Source organism: Rhineura floridana, chromosome 17 (genome assembly GCF_030035675.1).
Source record: "Rhineura floridana isolate rRhiFlo1 chromosome 17, rRhiFlo1.hap2, whole genome shotgun sequence".
NCBI classification, from domain to species: domain Eukaryota; kingdom Metazoa; phylum Chordata; class Lepidosauria; order Squamata; family Rhineuridae; genus Rhineura; species Rhineura floridana.
In genome coordinates, this window is record NC_084496.1 from 14417975 (window position 1) to 14431643 (window position 13669).

At 45.3% G+C, this 13669-nt stretch overlaps 1 protein-coding gene across 3 annotated transcripts in view; it reads right to left on the reverse strand.

The window, feature by feature from the left end:
• The window catches only part of DCUN1D3 (defective in cullin neddylation 1 domain containing 3), a 46648-nt gene that overhangs the window by 4711 nt on the left and 28268 nt on the right, over positions 1-13669 (reverse strand). For all 3 annotated transcript variants that reach the window (XM_061599487.1, XM_061599488.1, XM_061599489.1), the window contains one exon: positions 1296-1828. In XM_061599487.1, the coding sequence (XP_061455471.1) occupies positions 1296-1726 (431 nt within the window). In that variant the 5' untranslated portion in view covers positions 1727-1828. The remainder of the gene's footprint in view (positions 1-1295; positions 1829-13669) is intronic.

Consider the following 13669-nt stretch of genomic DNA (forward strand, 5'->3'; position numbering starts at 1 on the left):
ACACTGGTTGGGAAAGGCTGCCCCAGCAGATGAATTTTGAATAAGCTGTAGTTTAAATACTCCTTCAAGGCAGCCTCACGCAGAACATGTTATAGTAACCCCATCTATAGGTAGGTCATTCCTGTCCAAGAAAAGGCACAGCCAGCATACTTATCTGAAGCATGTAAAAAGCAGCCCTTGCCGCCACCTGGGCATTCAGGTGTTCAACTGCCCTGCAAGCATCTATCCCACTATCTTTTCTGAGAGGACCTCATTTCATCACCAAAAAAAAGTCTTGGAAGATACATAAGGCTGCATCCCCCGACGCCCTTGCCTCTTTGCTGCCACGAAGCCTAGAGAAGAACAACTGGTGCTCTCTGCAGCACCAAGAATTAAAGCTCCATTCTCAAGCTGTATATCCTGAGATGGATCTAGACTTTGCAGCTCATGGTACACATTTGGACACCTTCACATCCGTCATTCCCAAGGATCAGACCCCTGTTTGTAGTCAGGTGGAACCAGAGAACAAGATGTCCAATATCGTCAACCAGGACTCCCCCTGACCCTCTCCCCCAACATCCAGATATCAGTATGGTGTTCCTCATACCTTTCGGCCAGGATAGACCACCAATCAGATCCAGTAATGCTGTTCCTGCTTCCCACAGTGGCCGACAAGATACCTCCTGGAAGCCCACGCAGAGGGGCTTGACTGCAAAAAATCTTCTGTAACCAATATCTTGACACTGAAGTTCGATACCTACACTCATTCACTGCAACATGCCTGAAATGCCAAAATTCTGTAGCTCCGTTCACAGGCTTACCTGGGCGGTGGTGACAGCCTTCATATGATGGATAAAACGGGTGAGCCTCCCTCCCCTCCGCGATACACATAAAGTTACAGGTGACACAGGGCCTCCGTTTGGAGAGACCAGTTGCAAAAGTCTTCAAAAAGGTAAGAAAAACAGCTTGATTTGCACAATCCCTCCCTTTTTTTAAAAAGAGAAGGAAGAATCTGGGAATCATATTTAAATCAGCAGATTTTAAATTTGTTTGGGGAAATTTTTTTTGTAATCCAAATACTTATACAAACTGCAGTCATTACACCTTAAGAGGAATTTTCTCTACAAGAGATAAAAGGGAACGCCCCTTCTAAATCTGATGCAGATGTGCATCACCGAAGAAACACAGGAAGTATAGTTGTTTTCTCATATGCAAATATATGTAGATTCAATCAACCAACAAGTTAGCAATTGATCCACCCAGATTTCTTTCCTCAGAAAATAGCCCTTGAATAGGTGAACACCACACAAACGCACCTTGTGAATTTGCACATGGTAGCTGCTTGGAATTTCCATGCCAGGACTAGCACTTTGAATTCAGTTGGGTCGACACAGAGGTCATTGCAAAAACGCTCCATGCCTTCCTCCAATATGGCATCTTCTCGCTCGTCCTTGTATCTCCTAAATAGCTCCTCAGTCCTGTGGAGGGACGATTCCTCTGTGCCAGAAACCGGCTCTTTCTTGGCATCTCCAGAAGAAGTCGGGGGCTGACTAGACTCTATGGTGGCCTCCATTTTCTTTGTCCCATTGACAAGGATGTCCCCAGAGGATTTCCCACCAAGCGTACTGTGCTCTTCCTTATGGATCGTGCTCCGCTTGCTGTGAGTTTTGCCGCTCGACTCTCGTTCGCCATTTTTGCTGCCCAGAGTGGAAGAAGGATTTTTACACTTGGTGACGCACTGGCCCATGGTGTCCCACACTCTGCTGTTAGAGCAACCCCCTCACTATGGCACGCCCACTCCGCGGCCACTTGGTGGGCCTCAACATGCCATCAATGGCGGTCAAGCAACCTAGGGGAAAGGGGGCAGGGGAGGAGAAAAAAGGTTCAGAAGCAGATCAGTTGTATCAAACACAATGGGGGGCTGTAGCCAACTAAATTCTACTCGGAGGAGCCTCACTGAAATTAGTGCAGCTAAGTTAATCATGCCTACTCATTTCAATGGGTTTACTCTATGACTAATGTTGGATACAACCCACTAAGTACTTTTGGAGCTCATTATTATTATTTATTTTATTATTTACTAAATGTACATCCTGCCCTTCCTCCGGAAAGAGCCCAGGGCAGCAAACATAAACAAAGCAATTTAACAAAAAGAAAAGCATTCTAAAACAGAGTTAAAATATTCTAAAACACAATTAAAAATGATGACGACTACTACTACTACCACCACTATTGCTAACAACAAGCATGTATACTGAACAAACATAGCAGCTGCTGGTTGTTCTATTTGATCAACCATCATAGAATCATATAATAGAATGACAGAGTTGATAGGGGCCTATAAGGCCATCCAATCCAACTCCCTGCTAAATGCAGGAATCCATATTAAAGCATACCCGACATATGGCTGTCCAGCTGCCTCTTGAATGCCTCCGAAGTTGGAGAGCCCACCATCTCTCTACGTCATTGGTTCCATCGCCATACCGCTCTAACAGTTGAGAAGTTTTTCCTGATGTTTAGCTGAAATCTGGCTTCCTGTAACTTGAGCCCATCATTCCATGTCCTGCCTTAGCCCTCCTCTGCATGACAACCTTTCAAGTACTTCAAGAGTGCTACCATATCTCCCCTCAGTCTTCTTTTCTCAAGACTAAACATGCCCAGTTCTTTCAGTCCCCCCTCACAGGGCTGTTTCCAGTCCCCTGATCATCCTCGTTGCCCTCCTCTGAACCTGTTTCAATCTGTCTGCATCCTTCTTAAAGTGTGGTGTCCAGAACTGGATGCAGTACTCGAGGCCTAACCAGTGCTGAATAGAGGGAACTATTAAAAGAAATCTGAACCAAGCAGTTCAGTCTACATATATTTGCATATAACAAACAACTGTTTTAAATGTGTGTGGGGAGAATACTTTGATTTTAGTTGGTGCATGTATGGGTCACAGTGGGCCCCACCTTCTAAGGGAGTGAATGGATGAATTCCTCTAAGATGGTGCTGTCATCTGTAGTTTTTGAAAGTACTTGTATTAAAAATAACTGTCTTTAAAAAGTGTATTGCCCAATCAGACAGGGATACCTTTATAGTCAAATAAGGATCTTTTAATTGATTAATCTAACGGATCAAATTGACTACATGTGACAAACTACTTACTAGTTTTCAAAGTTGTGTTACGTATATGATGGGATTGTAACCCCTATACATGACCCTATAAAGATATTATTCATTTATTTATTAAATGTTGATTCTTGTTCTTTCTCCCAAATGAGACCAGGGTGTAGAGGTGTGAAGGCACAGGGGAAAAACTGGAATAACTGGGGAGAAATCGGGAGGGGGGATTTTTTTCTGAATTTCCCAGTACTTTTCCAAGTCTTAACATATCTACCAGGGTGGCAAACAACTAATAAAACAATTAAAAAGATCTTTAGAAATCTTTAAAACAATTCCAATACAGATGCAGACTGGGAAAGATCTCTACTGAAAAGAGTTCTTGGAAGAAGGTCTTCAGTAGGTGCCAAAAAGACAACAGAGATGGTGCCTGTCTAATATTTAGTAGGAGGGAGGGAGGGAGGTCACTAGTAACTCCTTAGTGCATGGGAGGGCGGTGAGAGGTGGAAGAAAAGTATCTTAAATTAAAATCACCTGTGGAGTTCATGGCAGAGGCAAGATTCAAACTAGGCACTTCCCAATTCACTGCTCAGTGTTTTAACCCCGATGCTGCATTTGCTCTCTGTTTCGATGTGCAGGCTATATAAAGACCATGACATCAGCCTTCTCTTGAGAGCCGCAGCAGGATCACATGCAAAGTGCTGCCCCAAAAACAGCAGCTTTCTGTGCTCTTGGGCAAAGCTGGCCAAACACATTTTGCACTCCCACACAGTTGCACAACTGAGAGTGCGCCCAGTAGCCCTTCACAATCAGAAGCTGCATCCTGGGGCTGTGGATGATGCAAGAGTTGAACCCAAGTATCCAAGGAGGAGGAATACAGGATGAGGCCACATATACGAGGTCAGACCACTTAGCTCAGTGATGTCCTCTCTGGCCTTCCCCAACATCCCCCCTCCAGATGCTTTGGGCTATAACTGTTGGAGGCTGGTGGCAGTCAGAGCCAAAACATCTAGGAGGCACTAGGCTAGGTAAGCCTGGTGCACTCTGACGGGCAGCAGCTCTCCAGAATCTTGGAGGGGAACAATGTTATTCCCATCACCTGCTGCTTTTAACTGGAGGTGCCAGGGATGGAACTTGCATGCCACCTTTTTGCATGCAAAATGTGCGCCCATCCTCTGAGCTATGGTCTGCCCCCTCCCTGCAGGTAAAGCCAACCTTCCCCCATGGACAGGGCTTGTTCAAGATCCTGGGGGCGTCCTTCTTAAGACTGGCATGTTGCTTTACTGGCGTCTCCCTAAATATTTTGGTCCCTTAAGCAACTGATTGGGTTGCCTGTACAGTAGCGTGATACAGGCTGTGGGTTCGACAATTGCATGCCAGGGGTTCCCAAACTGTGGTCCATGGATTTGTGGTTGAAGACAGGAGACGGCACATCCATCGCATTAAATATGCATACTGATTCTCAATTGTATTGTCAGTGCTTCTTTTCTTTCTTATACTGCATTTTATTGCAATTTGAATTCTATGGGATGCCAGCTGTGATACAACAAAATACAGCCTCTACGACAGAAAAGCAGGAAGAAAAAGGCAATTAAAAGTCAATCGGCATCCAGCACCGTGCACTGCCATTGCTACAACAGGCAGGAAAGTCAGTAAGAGGTCCGCCGAGACCCTCAACGGTTTTCAAATGGTCCGTGGGGAGGACAAAAGTTGGAGGACCACTGCTCTATGCAGCTCTCCCACCACTTGCCCCAGGGACAGGGCCTGTGGCAATAGAAGTGGCTTGTTTGTGGACTGCACATCCATCCATACATGCGTATCCACCCTCTGCTGGTCCAGTCTGCAGCGCAGTCTCCACATTGATTGTGGGTGCACCTAAATGACTCCTCCCCCCAAAAAAGTTTGCCATCCGGAAGCACTCTTTAACTACGTCAAGCTACGTTTTCTCACTTATACCTAGAAAGCAATGGCAGCTTCTCCCACCACTGGCAAGAATAAAAGGAAATTCCTAAAATTCTTACAGTAACGCAGGGTAACAAAGAGGTCAATTCATGTGCGGAGTTTGCCAAGGCAGACTACTCTGAGCCAGAATCTCCCCCCCCCCCCCGCTTGCTCAGGAAGTCATTAAAAAACCATAAATGCATCTTAATACCGAAGCATCCAAGAGGGTTTACCATTCTACAATTTGCATCGAGCTACAGCCAAGTCAGGGCTTCTGGCTCCCTGCACTACAAACTCTCTTCCATCACTCTCCAAAGTTTGGATTTCACAGTGGAAATCTGAGGATGTTTTCAAGATGTCGGGGGTGGTAGTTGTGGTGGGGTGTATAATGAGCAACATTGCAGCAATATAAAAGGGCATGATGGGGACAGAAGTATTTGTTTTCTGTGCAATAAATCATAAAGCAGGCAAATGTTGCTCACTCTGATCTAAAGTCACGACCCAGCTCCATAAAGACTGCAGATACTATTTAAAAGGATGTGGAGTTTTGAGAGAGCAGGCTCAGAGGCACATGTTACCAAATTATGCCAAGCTACACAGGAAGTGGATTAGACTGTGAAAGACCAACCCAAATGGTGTTTGCATTTTGACAAATTTGTAGGCAGTACAATATCTGAGAGAGGAGGTCAGGTCTCCTGCTCCCCTAGTGCATTCACTATAGCTGCTCAATTTCCCTGCTTTTTAAAGTTTGATAGAAATGTTTGTTGGCTACGGGTAGGTTCTTAAACCACAAGGTTTTTTGCCTATTAGTGAATTACAATTTGAATTCTATGGAACACAAACTGTGATACAATAAAACACAATATAAGAAATAAAAGAAGCAATAGAATGAAAAACCATACAGCGTCAAGCACAGTGTATTACAATTATTACAAGAGGCAGAAAAACCATTAAGTGGTCCGGTCAAGACCATCAGCAATTTTCAAGGGGTTCATGGGGGGAAAAGGTTTGGGAAGCACTGATCTACGCAGAGCTGTCCTTTAAGGGTCTTGCAAGTTGCGCCGGTGACACAGAGAATTCGCACTCCTGATCTCTTCCAAGCAGAGTTGCAGAACAACTGCTCAAGCCTGGCTTTATTTTGGAGGCTGCCACCTCCTCCTCCAGACCTGCCACAAATTTTTAGATTTGCCGGGACGGCCTCTCCATTATTCCATGTATGTGCCAAATTTATGTTAACAAGAGAATGCAAAGGGATGCCTTCTCAGGGGTTTATATGTTAACCATGAAAGTCTCTCTGTCAAAAGTAAAAGCCCAGGTTGTTGGCTTTTTTAATCAAAGTACTATAAAGACTTTCTAGTTTAGGAAGACCTCTGATAAGTATCAAAAGTACCTGGAAAAGGGCAGAAGCTAAACCATTTTGCTTTAAAACTTAAGGGGTGTATCTAACTAAATTCCACTCAGAGTAGACCCACTGAATGAAGTTAGTCGTGTCCATTAACTTCAGTGGGTCTACCCTGAGTAGATCAGCATTGTTTTGTTAGTCACTGGAATATATGGTTTTAGTGCTTAACAACATACTTCAGGGACCCAGAGCAAAGCTGTCTGACATTTAATGCTTTTAAAATTGCGTGTGTGTGATACATCTACACACACACACAACTCATTATGCATTTGGACACACTTAAGATATCATAACCAGATTATGTACGATTGCTCCTGAGATCAAGCAGCATGTTTTTGTCTGTGTGGAAATAAAGTTGGATGCCATTTTGAATCAAGATGGTGGACTGAACCTTTCAAAACTGCACTGTTTGGGGGGTTTCTTCAAATTTCTGAGCAATGATGGGTACGGGGCCAAATTCCCCAATGGACAACCTTTCAGGGACCACACACCCACTTATTTATTTATTTATTACATTTATATACCGCCCCATAGCAAACGCTTTCTGGGCAGTTTACAGCAATTAAACACTACTGCTGTATTGCGGTTTACAGCAATTAAACACTATTGTGTATAATACAATATAAAAATTCCTACTGCAGTGCTTGTTTGTGCTTAGGTCAAAGGTCATGCCATGAAAACATGTGATCTATACAATCTTTAGAAATACAATCCTGTGAGCTAGACACCATGCCTCATTTATACATGCATGTTCGTTCATTTATGACTTACAGCATCAAGTCATGATTTGCATGTGTAAATGGACTACCATGGACTACCACAGATAGATTTGTCGTATCTGATAGGCAGGGCTACCTGTAAGGCGTGTATTATCTCCCACATAGAGGGTGGGGGTAGGGCTTGGGGGAAAAGACAGCAGCTTGCAGAGGGCCATGTAGCGAGTTCACAGCAGGGGCAAGATTTCAACCAGGGACTTCCCGATTCATAGACCAGCCCTTCTAAAAAAGCAGCATAAAATTATTTTCATCAGGGAGTAATATTGTTATTAGGTAGCAACGTTCTTTTTTTTTTAACTGAGCCCCCTCTCCGCTAAACTTATTCTGCCCCCTTTCCAGTTCAGCACTGACCACCTGTAGAAAAAGGACCCCCAAGCTAGTCCAAGGTTCAGTCTCATATAGAAAGCACAAAACATCCTTCCACGTGGAAGCCCACTGTTGCGGGCATGCAAAAATCTACAGACTGGGGTGGAGGTGTATGTTACCTACTGGCTCAGTAGGTTGGTACTGGTGGCCAGAGCACGACAGAGTTTTGAGACAGGATACCTAGAAGATTGTCCCACCCTTTATATACCTAATCACCTGCAGATACCAACTCATCAGGAGGACTGTTCTGTACAATATCAGAATCAGACCTTTAGTGTGGTGGCAATGACCCTTTGGAACGCCCTCCCACTGCATGTCAGACAGGTGCCGTCTCTATTGTGTTTCTGGAGCCTATTGAAGGGCTTTCCTTTTTCAATAAGCCTTTTAAGTGGGGATCTTTATCCCAGTCTGTATCTGTATTGGATATGAAAATGTTTTTACAAGCAGAGTTGCTTTTATTGCTCATGTTTTTACTGTGAAGATCACTTTGAAATATTAGATGGCAAGTGATTTGGAAATGGAATCAAATAAATAACCCAGAAAGGTCTAGGATGAGGCTACCAAAACCACCTCCCCCCACAGGTACCTCCCCATTTCATAATCAGACCAGCATCCATGGTCCTACTCCACGTCCCTCCGTCATGTCAAATTCAAGAGGTGGCACAAAAGATGAGGCCTTCCCAGTTGCGGTACCCTCGTTGTAGAATGCCATACCTAGGAAGGCCCACCTGGCACCATCACTGCATAACTTCCCACACCTCACATTAAAGATCTGATTTTCCAAGAGGGCTCCTGGGGATTAGGAAAAGTAGACTGCTGGTGAATCTATTATTGTTTTTATGGTCTGTTTTTCCTTTTTGTGGCTTTGAAATGTCAGCTATATATTTATTTTTAAATTCTTTGGTTCATTTCCCTGAATCTCTTTTCTGACAGAAAGGCAGAATTTAGATGACACACATACAAATCCAACACTGGCATTCAAAAGGGAATAGAACAAGACATCTCTGTTCAGCCTTTTTTTAAAAAAAAAACCCACACAGGGAAACATCACTAGGACAAAACAGTTGGGTCTTCCCACGTCAGATTGAGATGAGGAGGCCAGTGGGAGGTGGAATGGGATGATTACTGAGTTACCCAATAACCACCCCACTCTAGTACAACTCTTAGTGGTGGATGGGGCCACGGTTACCATCTCACTGCTGAACTGAGATAGGTAATGGAGTGGGATGGTTACAGACAGCCCATTTCAGATGCATGGCACATTCTCCTCAGCTGGCAGATCTGTGCATGAGTGCACACAAATAAACACAACACACACAGGCGAGGAGACAAACGGTGCCAGAAGGCCTGGCAATGCAAGAATGAGGTGTGTCCCCTTACTATGCATAAATGCAAACAAGAGCAGGTCAAGAGAGAACAGATCCAATCTGAGTGGGCGTGGCAGACTCCCAACAGTTGATGAATTGGCAAAGCAGGATGAAGAGTGTTCATCAGTATACTTAAAAGAGCAGGCCACTCCTGGTCTCTATTGAGCCCCAAGTCCAATAGTGTTAAATCAGCAACTGAAGTCTAAGTCTGCCAGCTTCATGCCAGAGACAAGTTTGAAAATCTCTGGGGCGGCAGTGAGGCAGTTTTTCAAAGTCTGCTCTGGAATGTCCAATGGTCTGCTTCACTGGTTTCTGAGTAGGGGTTGTCACTGCAGGATAGCACCCAGTTGACTTAAACTGATCACAGCCTAAACTGTGTGATTTGCTTGCAAATGCAAATTCAGACAGCCTCTCTCGGGTACACACAGGAAGGAGAGGGCAACTGCCTAGCCTAACATAATGACGAGGTCACCACTGAAAGCACTTAAACATCACTCACAAAAACGTATCTAACAATACGCTCACAAAAGCTTTGCTGTGACAGAGCCTAAGCACTCCTCCATCACCATGTATTTATACTGCACTTTTCATTTTTATAGACATAACAGTGCATCACAATTGGGGGGGCAGATTTTCAGATGGAGGCACCTTCGGTCTGATCTAGCAGGGCTGCTCATATCTTCTTAACACAGTATGACTAGATAGAGCTGGGGCAGACACCTTATTTAACACTCAGCTAACTTACACCACATAATTAAAGCCTGCACAGTCCTGTTTTCACAAATGTGACAGAGGCCAAGCCCTTGCAGTTGGATGTGCTACTCTTATTCCCCAGAACCCTTGTGTGCAGGAAAAGTCACACAAATCTGGAGAACGGGGAGGAGAAAAGTGGGCTTTAGGGGGAGGGACTGCTTCCTTATTTTAACCCTTTAGCACTTTCTGACACTAAACCCATGAACAGACCAGAAACCTTGTGCATATTTACAAATATAAAGCAGATTTTGAAATCAGTGTTTATGGCTTGTAGCCACAGACAATTGCATAGAAGACAGCAAGATCCACTACACAGACACTTTTTCTCCCTCTTGCATAACATTAGAAGTCAGGGACATCCAATGAAGCTGAAAGTTGGAAGACTCAGGATAGACAAAAGAAATGACTTCTTCATACAGCACCATAGTTAAACAATGGAATACGGTCCCGCAAGAGACAGTGGCAGCCACCAACTTGGGATGGCTTTAAAGGAAGATTGGACAAATTCATGGAGAATAAGGCTTTCAATGGCTACTAGTTACGATCGCTGTGTTTGACCTCCCCTGTGGGAGGCAGTGTGTCTCTGAATGCCAGTTGCTGGGAATCACAATTGGGGAGAGTGCTCTTGCACTCAGGTCCTGCTTGAGGGCTTCCCATAGGCATCTGGTTTGCCACTGTGATGCTGGACTAGATGGGCCACTGGCTTCTTATGACATAAAAAACATGGGGTTGTGAACCCCAACTCATATTTAATATGTGATCCTCTCTAACCATTCCCTCAAAGCCTTGGGAATTTCAGTTCTATGAAGGTGCCGAGAAGTTCTATTAGAGATCCTCAGCCTTCCACAGAATTACAGCTTTTCTAGGCTGGAGCCACGATGCTTAAGATGAATCTGGTCTTAAGCTGGCAGCATAAACCAGTCATCCGTTGCAATTCTGAAGCAAGCCTGCAGGGCACCCAAACAGCTGAGAATGCAATGGCACAATTCCCTCACTGTCCACGTTGCAAAAGATGCTTCTATTTTCTGACAGGCATTTAGCTTTCTACTTAAGTCTGATTATAGCACCTCATCCCTAAGGGGGCAATCAATGTTCTTCTTTTTCATTTTAAAGAAGTGCAGTCTTAATTAAGTCTCCAGCTCTCCTGGCTGAAGGAGCCAAACAAAACCAATCTTACATTTGCCTCACCGGGGTGGGGACATGCACAAACTGGGAGCCACAGCTTTGCATTTGACTTCTTTTTCCACTGTGTCTGCACTCTCAGTTGTTAGAGAACCAAAGGAAGAGGAGAGCTTGGTTAATGCTTTGCCCCTTCCTTTGCATCCAAACACTTCCTTGCAATTTACTACTGATGTTGCAAGTTGCAAAAGAGGGTATCTATGAAAGACAGTAGGGACCACAGCTCAATGGTAGAATATCTACTTTGCAAAAAAGATCAGTCCTTGTTAAACCAGATAAAGGATCTCGGGTAGCAGGTGCTGGGGAAAGATCCCTGCCCAGGGCTCTGGAAAGCTGCTGCCAGACAGAAGAGACAATTTGGGGCTGCATGGAGCAATGAGCAGGCTCTGTAGAAGGTGGCCTCCAATGTCTCGACAGGGCTTCAGGAATGAATGCCAAGGGGGCAAATGGCTGTATGATGTTCTTCAAAACTAAGCACAGCATCATAAGAGCAATAGCTGAGGCAACCATAACCATGGTGACCTTACAAATAGGGGTTTCATGGTAAGCAGTATTCAGAGGGGGTTTCCCATTGCCTCCCTCTGAGGCTAGTCCTCCCCAGCTGGCTAGGGCCTGCTCAGCTTGCCACAGCTGCACAAAACCAGCCCCTGCCTTGTCCGCAACTGCCAGCTGGGGGGCAACTGGGCTCCTTGGGACTATGCAGCTTGCCCACGGCTGCACAGGTGGCAGGGCACGTAACCCCTGAGCCACTCCCTGTGGGGGTGATCTTTAGCTGGCCCTTGACACCCAGGAGACACGAGCGGGGATTTGAACTCACAGAGAACATAAGAAGAGCCTGCTGGATCCAGGCCAGCGGCCCATCTAGTCCCATCCTGTTCTCACAGTGGCCAACCAGGTGCCCATGGGAAGCCCGTAAGCAGGACCTGAGCACAAGAGCACTCTCCCTTCCTGCAGTTTCCAGCAACTGGTATTCAGAAGCATACTCCCTCTAACTGTGGAGCCAGAACATAGCCACTGTGGCTAGTAGCCACCGATAGCTTTGTCCTCCCTGAATTTGTCTAATCCTCTTCTAGCCATCCAAGTTGGTGGTCATCACTGCCTCTTGTGGGAGCAAATTCCATAGTTTAACAATGCAATGTGTGAAGAAGGACTTTGTTTTGTCTTTGCTTTGTTTTGTCTTTACAAGAGGAATCTTCCAACATTTGGCTTTATGGGATGCCCACGGGTTCTATTGCTTCAAGAGAGGGGGGGAGGTGCTGAAGCAGCTGGCATATGCAGAAGCTACGATGGGACCAGTTTTTGCAAATAGGGAGGAACCAAAAGGGGGGCGGAGAGCCAACATGAGAAGTCATGGGTTTAGAAATCTCAAGGCTGCCAAGCAGGTTGTGGGGCACAGCCTCTCTTGCAGAGGTTTTCAAACACCTCCTGGATGGCAGGAACCTGAACCTTCACCTTCACAGGACAAAATGGAAGCCAGTGCAGTGGATAAGGGTGTTTCCCTCCACCCAGGGAGACCTGGTTTGAAATCCAAAGGGTGAATCACTGGGCCACCTTGAGTTAATCAGTCTTCCAGACCAACCTCACAGGACTGCTATTCAGAATAAGAGTGGTATAACCACATTCCTCTGCTCTGAACTCCTAAAGGAAGAGCAGGAAACAAATTTGAGCTACTAGTCCTTAGAAAATCCTGAAGATACAGAAGCAGTCTTTCCTGATGGAGGACAGGGCAATCTTTGCCAGGCCTCTGAAGGATCCTGGCACACCTCTTGTATCACAGTCGCCCACCTTTGTCATGATGGCATCAGATGACAACTTCAAAAGGGGCTGACTGTAACCGTCCATTGGCCGACGGGTGGCTTCAGGTAGCTCCTTTGAAGTCCATTTGCAGAAGCAGTTTGAATCCAAACTGTGCCTACAAAGAGAGAAAGTGGGGCTCTCAGTGAGCCCCTCTGAAGGCGCACTGGCTGTCTATTCGTTTTATTTATTTAAAACATTTATACACTCCTTTGCATTTCTAAGTGGAATACATAAAAACAAGCCATAAAATAATAAAACCATAATAAAACCAACCACTACCTGAAAATGCCAGCTGCAAATGAAAGGGAGCCTGCACTGGAAGGAAACTTTACGCTCCTGATTGTTCCTATGGGGCCTAATCCTTCCCTGTACCACACCTGAAGTCACATATGACACTGGATGTGGGGAAGGGGGCATGATTTGGGGTGGGATAGCTTTGTGGGTCAAATTGGGGCCTTTGCTGAACTTAATTAGGTACATGGACTGGAGACTCCCTACTTCTACTATATAGCTGCAAAGCTGGGGAGAAGGCTGTTTGGTTATCACATTTGCCGGGGGAGGGGGGCACACTCACCAGGAAAATCATCAAAACTGGCTAAAAGGTCCATCTAGTCCAGCGAGATATTCCAGGGAAACTCCACAAGTATAGGATGAAGACAATGACTTTCGTGCTGTTGCTCTCCGACAAGTGACATCCAGAGGCATGGTGCCTTCAAATGTGGAGGTTGCACAGAGCCATCATAACTGGTACCCATCGGCAGCCTTATCCTCCATTAATTTGCCTAACCCCTTTCAAAACTATCAAAGCCAGCTGCATCAACAATCCAGGATAAAGGACAGGGAAAACTGGGGAAACTGCTGGGTTATGCTGGTCCCCCACCCCCCAGCATTTTAATAACAAGGCACATCCAGAGGCATGGTGCCTTCAAATGTGGAGGTTGCACAGAGCCATCATAACTGGTAGCCATCGGCAGCCTTATCCTCCATTAATTTGCCTAACCCCTTTCAAA